The 10,036-nt window shown below is 46.7% G+C and overlaps 1 protein-coding gene across 1 annotated transcript; it reads right to left on the reverse strand.

The window, feature by feature from the left end:
• Positions 1 to 470: 470 nt before the first annotated feature.
• Positions 471 to 9,438, reverse strand: LOC117498793 (zinc finger protein 540-like). The gene is made up of 6 exons (XM_034150943.1): positions 9,007 to 9,438; positions 7,286 to 7,421; positions 5,408 to 5,460; positions 3,817 to 3,919; positions 2,717 to 3,000; positions 471 to 620 (listed from the first exon to the last, which is right to left on the reverse strand). Exons 1-6 carry the CDS (start codon positions 9,190 to 9,192, stop codon positions 471 to 473), a joined length of 912 nt encoding a protein of 303 aa, XP_034006834.1. The 5' UTR covers positions 9,193 to 9,438.
• Between the last annotated feature and the right edge of the window lie 598 nt (positions 9,439 to 10,036).

The following is a 10,036-nucleotide window of genomic DNA, read 5'->3' on the forward strand; positions in this document are numbered from 1 at the left end:
ATTCTATTCTATTTCTATTCTAGATTCTATGGCACTTTGATCGTGTTATTGTGTTGCTCTGTTGGAGGAGCCTGGGACCTCAGGTTCTCATTGTCACATCTCCACTGTAGTTCTTCTTCTCTAACCATGGCTTGTTGACATGAGGTCAGGAAGCGGGTCTAAGGTGTGGTTCTCCTGATCCAGAACCAGGTCCCCATGTTCTTTCAAAGGTTCAGGTGTTTGACAGTCTGATGGCCTGTGGGGATGAAACTAGCTCTGTACAAATGACAATAAATGAAAAGCATTGAATGTACACAACCAAACAGAACACACCTGTGGGTTCTCAGGTGGATCTTCAGGTTCACCGCCTGCCTGAAGCTCTTCCCACAGAGCTCACGCTGAAGGCTTCTCCCCGCTGTGGATCGTCTGGTGGCTCTTCAGGTTCACGGCGTTCCTGAAGGCTTCAGGGCAGACGGGGCACTTCAGAGGCTTCAGCCCGGCTGGATCAGCTGGTGGGTTCTGAGAGTCGACGCCCGCGTGAAGCCGTTCCCACAAAGAGAGCACTCGAAGAGCTTCCGATCCACGTGAGTCTGCATGTGGCGCCGAAGGTTCTGAAGCATGTTGAAGGTCCGTAAGCACACCTGAGGAACCACAGGAGAGAAGTGAGACACTGAGGAACCACAGGAGAGAAGTGAGACACCCGAGGAACCACAGAGAGAAGTGAGACACCCGAGGAACCACAGGAGAGGAAGTGAGGACACCCGAGGAACCACAGGAGAGAAGTGAGACACCCCGAGGAAACCCAGGAGAGAAGTGAGACACCCGAGGAACCACAGGGGAGAAGTGAGACACCCGAGGAACCACAGGAGAGAAGTGAGACACCCGAGGAACCACAGGAGAGAAGTGAGACACCCGAGGAACCACAGGAGAGAAGTGAGACACCCGAGGAACCACAGGAGAGAAGTGAGACAACAACAGGTTCTCCACACCCGAGGAAACCACAGAAGGAAGTGAGACAACAACAGGTTTCTCCCACACCCGAGGAACCACAGAAGATGTAGTAGTCGTGGGGGGAGGGGTTCTGCAGTTCGGTGGGACTAAGGATTGCACCACTGCTTTTTGCAGATGATGTGGTTCTAAGGCCTTCATCGGGTCTGCGACCTTCAGCTCTCTCTGGATCGGCTCGCAGCTGGGATGAGGATCAGCACCTCCAAATCTGAGGCCATGGTTATCAGCAGGAAACTGTCCTTCCAAGTAGGGAATGAGTCCTTACCCCAAGTAGTTCAAGTATCTCGGGGTCTTGTTCTCGAGTGAGGGAACAATGGAGCGTGAGATGGGCCGGAGAGAGTCGGAGCAGCGAGAGTGGTTACTGCAGTCGCTTTACCACACCGTTGTGACAAAAAAAGAGCTGGTACCTGGTGAGGATGCCTCCTGGTGAGGATAGCACCTGGTGAGGATGCCTCTCTGCTGGAACTGCTACCTCCGCAACCCGACCACGGATAAGAGGGAGAAGATGGATGGATGGAGAGAGAGAGAGAGAGAGAGATGGATGGATGGACGGATGGATGGATAATGGATGGATGGATGGATGGAGAGAGAGAGAGAGAGGGGGGGATGGATGGATGGATGGACAGACGGATGGATGATGGATGGATGGATGGATAATGGATGGATGGATGGATGGACAGACGGATGGATGATGGATGGATGGATGAATAATGGATGGATGGATGGATGGACAGACGGATGGATGATGGATGGATGGATAATGGATGGATGGATGGATGGAGAGAGAGAGAGAGAGAGAGAGATGGATGGACGGATGGATGGATAATGGATGGATGGATGGATGGATGGAGAGAGAGAGAGGGGGGGGGATGGATGGATGGATGGATGGACAGACGGATGGATGATGGATGGATGGATGGATAATGGATGGATGGATGGATGGAGAGAGAGAGAGAGAGAGATGGATGGACGGATGGATGGATAATGGATGGATGGATGGATGGAGAGAGAGAGAGGGGGGGATGGATGGATGGATAATGGATGGACGGATGGATAATGGATGGATGGATGGATGGAGAGAGAGAGAGAGAGAGGGATGGATGGAGGGATAATGGATGGATAATGGATGGATGGATGGATGGATGGATGGATGGATGGATAATGGATGGATGGAGGGATGGATGGATGGATAATGGATGGATGGATGGATAATGGGTGGATGGATGGATAATGGATGGATGGATGGAGAGAGAGATAGAGAGGGGGGGATGGATGGATGGATAATGGATGGATGGATGGAGAGGGAGGGATGGATGGATGGATGGACGGATGGATGGATGGATGGATGGAGAGAGAGAGAGAGAGGGGGGGATGGAGGGATGGACGGATGGAGGATGGAGAGAGAGAGAGAGGGGGGGGATGGGTGGATGGACGGATGGATGGATGGATGGATGGAGAGAGAGAGAGAGGGAGGGATGGAGGGATGGACAAATATGAAGTCGGTCGGTGATGCAGAAATCAAGGAACAGAAGTGGCAGCGGCTCAAAGACACACAGTCTGGTCTCACCTGGAAGGCGTGCGGCTGCTGGTCTGTGTGCTCGATGCTGACAGAGGATCACTGAACACAGTTTACCTTATCATATCTCACCTGGCAGGTGTGCGGCTTCTCGCCCGTGTGCACGATGCTGACAGAGGATCACTGAACACAGTTTACCTTATCATATCTCACCTGGCAGGTGTGCGGCTTCTCGCCCGTGTGCACGATGCTGTGCGTATTCAGCTGCGTCTGCCTGTTGAAGGTTTTCCCACAGACGCTGCAGCTGAAGGGTTTCTCTCTGCTGTGGATCAGCTGCTGAGACTTCAGGCTGCTCTGAGACACTTCCTCCTCCCTGTGGATCAGCTGCTGAGACTTCAGGCTGCTCTGAGACACTTCCTCCTCCCTGTGGATCAGCTGCTGAGACTTCAGGCTGCTCTGAGACACTTCCTCCTCCCTGTGGATCAGCTGCTGAGCTCCTGCAGGAAACACCACACATTCACTCTATGGACTAAAGTATAGCTTTAGTGACAGCATTATAATTAAGTCCTCTTTGCAGCTCTAACAGCTTCCTCTCTTCTTGGAAGGCTTTTCAAATATCTTGGAGTGTCTGTGGGACGCCCATTCATCTCAGAATTGGCTTTTTTCTCAGATTTTTTACTTTTTTCTAAAGATTCTGATTTTATTTCAGAATTTACTTTCCTGTAAGAATTGACTTTTTTTTCAAAAAAAGTATTTTTTTTTCAAAAAAAGAATTTTTTTTTCAAAAAAAGTCAATTCTTAAGGAAAGTAAATTCTGAAATAAAATCAGAATCTTTAGAAAAAAGTAAAAAATCTGAGAAAAAAAGTAATTTTTTTGGAAAAAAAATTACTTTTTTCCCTTTTTTTTTTCCATTGTTTTTTTTTCTCAGACTTTTTCTTCAGAATTGACTTTTTTTTACAGAATTCTTAATTTTTTTAAACTAATTCATTTTCTTTCAGAATTTCAATTTTTTAATAATTCTAATAATGAAAAATTGTCTCCGAATTTTTACACTTTTACCTAAAATAAATGTTTTCCTCCCTAACCTCTTTTACATTTAAACCAAATTTTTTTTTTTTCCGGATTTCGATATTTTTCAATGTTTCGAATAATTCTTTCCTTTTCTCTCAGATTTGAGCATCTGTGAGGTCAGACTGATGTTGGGCGAGAGGTTCATCCCAAAGGAGTTCAGGGAGACTCAGTCATGCTGGAACAGAAGGTTCTTCAGAGCGTGTCAGCTGCTGCTGTAATGAATATAAACATGTTTTCTCACTCTCAGCGATGACCTCCAGGTCCACGATGCCTCGATCGTCTTTCAGCGTCAGCGCTGGAACAAACGGACCCTGAGACTGGCCCTCAAACGCCTCCTGCTGCTTCTGCACACACAGGGTCAGTAAACGCACCATGAGCAGAGAGTCAGGGGTCAGTGAACGCACCATGAGCAGACAGTCAGAGGTCATTGAACGCACCATGAGCAGAGAGTCAGGGGTCAGTAAACGCACCATGAGCAGACAGTCTGAGGTCATTGAACGCACCATGAGCAGACAGTCTGAGGTCATTGAACGCACCATGAGCAGACAGTCAGGGGTCAGTGAACGCACCATTAACAGACAGTCAGAGGTCATTGAACGCACCATTAACAGACAGTCAGAGGTAAACGCACCATGAGCAGACAGTCAGAGGTCATTGAACGCACCACTAGCAGTCAGAGGTCATTGAACGCACCATTAACAGTGAGTCAGAGGTCAGTGAACGCACCAACAGTCAGAGGTCTCCTGGTGACGCACCATGAGCAGAGAGTCAGGGGTCAGTGAACGCACCATGAGCAGACAGTCAGAGGTCATTAAACGCACCATGAGCAGAGAGTCAGGGGTCAGTGAACGCACCATGAGCAGACAGTCAGAGGTCATTGAACGCACCATGAGCAGAGAGTCAGGGGTCAGTAAACGCACCATGAGCAGACAGTCTGAGGTCATTGAACGCACCATGAGCAGACAGTCAGAGGTCATTGAACGCACCATGAGCAGAGAGTCAGGGGTCAGTAAACGCACCATGAGCAGACAGTCAGGGGTCAGTGAACGCACCATTAACAGACAGTCAGAGGTCATTGAACGCACCATTAACAGACAGTCAGAGGTAAACGCACCATGAGCAGACAGTCAGAGGTCATTGAACGCACCACTAGCAGTCAGAGGTCATTGAACGCACCATTAACAGTGAGTCAGAGGTCAGTGAACGCACCAACAGTCAGAGGTCCTTGCACGCACCACCACCAGCAGTCAGAGGTCAGTGAAGGCACCACCAGCAGTCAGAGGTCAGTGAAGGCACCACCAGCAGTCAGAGGTCAGTGAACGCACCACCAGCAGTCAGAGGTCAGTGAACGCACCACCAGCAGTCAGTGAAGGCACCACCAGCAGTCAGAGGTCAGTGAAGGCACCACCAGCAGTCAGAGGTCAGTGAACGCACCACCAGCAGTCAGAGGTCAGTGAACGCACCACCAGCAGTCAGAGGTCAGTGAACACACCACCAGCAGTCAGAGGTCAGTGAAGGCACCACCAGCAGTCAGAGGTCAGTGAAGGCACCACCAGCAGTCAGAGGTCAGTGAACGCACCACCAGCAGTCAGAGGTCAGTGAAGGCACCACCAGCAGTCAGAGGTCAGTGAAGGCACCACCCAGCAGTCAGAGGTCAGTGAACGCACCACCAGCAGTCAGAGGTCAGTGAAGGCACCACCAGCAGTCAGAGGTCAGTGAAGGCACCACCAGCAGTCAGAGGTCAGTGAAGGCAGTGAAGGCACCACCAGCAGTCAGAGGTCAGTGAAGGCACCACCAGCAGTCAGAGGTCAGTGAAGGCACCACGGTCTCACCTGAGTGTTGAAGTCGTTGCTCTGCAGTCGGGCTCCGTACGAGTGTTCGTTCTCTGAGAGGAAACTCCAGTTATTATTCAATACAGCTTTATTTATAAAGCACTTTAAAACCTCCAGACCAAAGGGCTGCACAGACAAACAAACAGACAAACAAACAGACAAACAAACAGACAAACAAACAGACAAACAAACAAACAAACAGACAAACAAACAGACAGACAGACAAACAAACAGACAAACAAACAGACAAACAAACAGACAAACAAACAGACAAACAGACAGACAAACAAACAAACAGACAGACAGACAGACAAACAAACAGACAAACAAACAGACAAACAGACAGACAAACAAACAGACAAACAGACAAACAAACAAACAAACAGACAAACAGACAAACAGACAAACAGACAGACAAACAAACAAACAAACAAACAAACAGACAAACAAACAGACAAACAGACAAACAAACAGACAGACAAACAGACAAACAAACAGACAAACAAACAGACAAACAAACAGACAGACAAACAAACAAACAAACAGACAAACAGACAAACAAACAAACAAACAGACAGACGAACAAACAAACAAACAGACAAACAGACAAACAAACAGACAAACAAACAGACAGACGAACAAACAAACAAACAGACGAACAAACAGACAAACAAACAGACAAACAGACAAACAAACAAACAGACAAACAAACAAACAAACAAACAGACGAACAAACAGACAAACAAACAGACAAACAAACAGACAAACAAACAAACAGACGAACAAACAGACAAACAAACAGACAAACAAACAGACAAACAAACAAACAGACGAACAAACAGACAAACAAACAGACAAACAAACAAACAGACAAACAAACAGACAGACAAACAGACAAACAGACAAACAAACAAACAGACAAACAAACAAACAAACAAACAAACAGACGAACAAACAGACAAACAAACAGACAAACAAACAAACAAACAAACAGACGAACAAACAGACAAACAAACAGACGAACAAACAGACAAACAAACAAACAAACAGACAAACAGACAAACAAACAGACAAACAAACAAACAGACAGACAAACAAACAGACAGACGAACAAACAAACAAACAGACAAACAAACAGACAAACAGACAGACGAACAAACAAACAAACAAACAAACAGACAAACAGACAAACAGACGAACAAACAAACAGACAGACAAACAAACAGACAGACGAACAAACAAACAAACAAACAAACAAACAGACAAACAGACAAACAGACGAACAAACAAACAAACAAACAGACAAACAGACAAACAAACAAACAAACAGACAAACAAACAAACAGACAGACGAACAAACAAACAAACAAACAGACAAACAGACAAACAAACAAACAGACAAACAAACAAACAAACAAACAAACAGACAGACGAACAAACAAACAAACAAACAAACAGACAAACAAACAAACAGACAGACGAACAAACAAACAAACAAACAAACAAACAAACAGACAAACAAACAGACAAACAAACGACACTTTAAAAGCAATAAATCAGCGATCTACAAGATGTTAAAACGCTAAAGAGAAGACTACTAGATAACCAGAGAACTCCCAGCATGCACCTGGAGAACATTATGACATCATGAAGGCATCTCAATACTCTAATTTCCCCTCCTCGACTCCTCGACTCCTCCGCTCGCATCTCCTGTGGGCGGGACTAAGTCTCGAGGATAGAAGTCGAGGATAGGAGTCGAGGATAGGAGTCGAGGATAGGAGGAGTCGAGGATAGGAGTCGAGGATAGGAGTCGAGGAGGGGAAATTAGAGAATTGAGAAGCCTTTATTGATTATGTTTTATAGAGGGGGGGTACGTACCCACGTGGTTCAGGATGTGGATGAAACTGGTCTCAGATCTGTTCTCCTCTCCTTGAAGCTCCGCCTCCTCCACGATGTTCAAGATCTTCCCCAAAGCCTCGCTCCCCAGGGTCTCCATCAGAGAGGCAAACTGCACCTGGGGGTCAGAGGTCAAGGTTAGGGTCTCCATCAGAGAGGCAAACTGCACCTGGGGGTCAGAGGTCAAGGTTAGGGTCTCCATCAGAGAGGCAAACTGCACCTGGGGGTCAGAGGTCAAGGTTAGGGTCTCCATCAGAGAGGCAAACTGCACCTGGGGGTCAGAGGTCAAGGTTAGGGTCTCCAGACTCACTGAGGGTCCCTGACCCCTAGATTCCACCGGGTCCGTCTGCGTCACGGTTTTGGTCCGGCCTCCTCCGGCGTCATACCCCACCAGACGCGTTTCAGAAGCATTTCAGAAGCGGAGCGTCTTGCCTGCCGGCTCGCAGTTTTTGTTGATTTGGGCATATTTCCTGGACAGGCTACTTTGTACAGACAAAGTTAATAATAACTGTAATATCCCAGTTATAAACGACATGAATCAAAGATGTGTTGCTGTATTTCAGTGGTAATGCATTCATCATCATAATTATTCTATATATATAATTTACACAGTGCCTCGGAGGAGAACGCTGGCATTTCTCCTCCTACTTGAAAGTTTGTGTGGGTGTATATATCGTATATATATATATATGCTCTGAATGTTCCACTTCCTGCCTGCCCGACATTACGTTACGGCTGCGTCGCGTCAAAAATAGGATTCATCCTAATTTTAGAGGAGCCCTGCGCCGAGACGCTTCTGAGCCGCTTCTGAGCCGCTTCTGAGCCGTAACGCGCCGCGTGTGGTGGAATAGCACCCATTGACTAGAGTGGCAGTAACGCGCCGCAGACGGACCCGGTGGTATCTAGGGGTGAGAGGCTCAGCAGCATCATCTGGACCCAAAGCATGCTCTGACAGACAATCTGAACTGCTACCATCTGATGGGGATCACTAAGGTCAGCCTGAAGCATCCTCCGTGCTCCAGTCAGGCTGAAGCATCCTCTGAAGACCTCTCAGTGAACACAGAGCTACAGATCAGATCACGCTGAAGGCTCTTTGAGCAGCTCTCTCTGATCCTGCTGTGATGTTACATGTTGTTGTTGTTCATGTGTGTTGATGTGTGTTGATGTCACACATGGAGCTGCTGGGATGCAAGGAGCATCTCAGACTTCATCTGATCACTAAAGGGTTCTGGTATTTAGGGGTTCACTGACAGTTTCACTTTAACAGCTTCTAAAGTGATTATAATGCCGTCTCTCTCTCCGTGAACTCAGCAGCTACAGAGGAGATGGAGAGGAGAAACTGAAGGCTCCTCCAGCAGAGCAACATGAATATATATAGGACATAAAACACATAAAACAGATAAAATAGAGCAAGAGGATGAGATGTGCAAGAAAATACAAATAAAATAGAAATAGTGCCAGAAGAGTCTGTATACAAGAACATGGAATATGAGATATTAGATCAATGATTTGCAATCAGATGTTCATGGATGCTCTTCACAGTTCAGGTGTTTAACAGTCTGATTTCCTGTAGAATGAAACATAATCATATTATATATATTATGACTAAATCTTAAAGTATTCTGGTTTTCAAAAGGAGCAGAAAATATAAAACAATCTGAAAGTGTGTTTCTGCAGTATTCTCAGACCCCGGTCCTCCTCACCATCTTCTCCCGGCTCTGGTCCCTCGCTGAGTCCGGGTCTGGAGCCTCCTGCCCGGCATGGAGCTCCAGGCGGATCAGCAGCTCTGGTCCTCCCGAAACCAGCTTCTGTAGGCCGGCCACCGCGGAGAGAACCACAGCCTCCATCACCGCGGAGAGCTGCGAGTAGAGGCCGGGGGAGAGGCTCATTCTGCCGGGGAGAGAGAGGCTGCTGCCGGGGAGAGAGAGGCTGCTGCTGCTGGAGCTCCGGAGGTAGCCGAGGAGCTAACAAGAGCTAACTGGAGCTACTGGAGCTAACTGAGGCTAACTGAGCACGTTGTTGTTATTACCATGCATTCATAAAAGTGACTCTTATTTTTTACATTATAATGAAATAAAAAGAAACTTAATGAGAAAATAAATCCGACTTTTGAGCAGAAACAACAACAAACTGGAAGTGCTTCTGACGTCACTTCAGGGTTCTTCTTCTGCTCACAGTTTAAAGCAGTACCGCCCCCTGTCGGTCCCAGAGGGGTCACACACACACACACACACACACACACACACACACACACACACACACACACACATTCCTGCATGACCCCTGAAGTGAGGACCGGGTCAATTAACATGGGGAGTGAGGACCACCCTTTCTGCTATACTTAGAGAGAAGTTAATTCTGCATTTCAGCACTAGGTGACCCCCTGAATTAAGTTACCACCTCAGCTTATTTTTTAAAAACAAAGGAAAAATACAACTTTTCAAGCCAGTTTGGTATCGAAGTGAGGACCTGGTCTTTGGGCGTTGTTGAGTTTTGATACATAATGGGGAACACCATAGGAGACTAGTTAAGCTAGCTTCTGTGTAAAGCTTGAAGTTATTCTTAGCTGCAATTTCATTTTTAAGTAATTTAAAAAGGGTTTGAACAGTTTGAGATTCATAGAGAACATAATGCATACAATTAATGTTCAGACCATCGATTAGACTGCTGTACAAAAATACAGATAGCTTTTTATGATATACTTGCTGATATACCTACATGAAATAATCTAAT

The sequence above is a fragment of the Trematomus bernacchii genome, unplaced genomic scaffold (genome assembly GCF_902827165.1).
Source record: "Trematomus bernacchii unplaced genomic scaffold, fTreBer1.1, whole genome shotgun sequence".
NCBI classification, from domain to species: domain Eukaryota; kingdom Metazoa; phylum Chordata; class Actinopteri; order Perciformes; family Nototheniidae; genus Trematomus; species Trematomus bernacchii.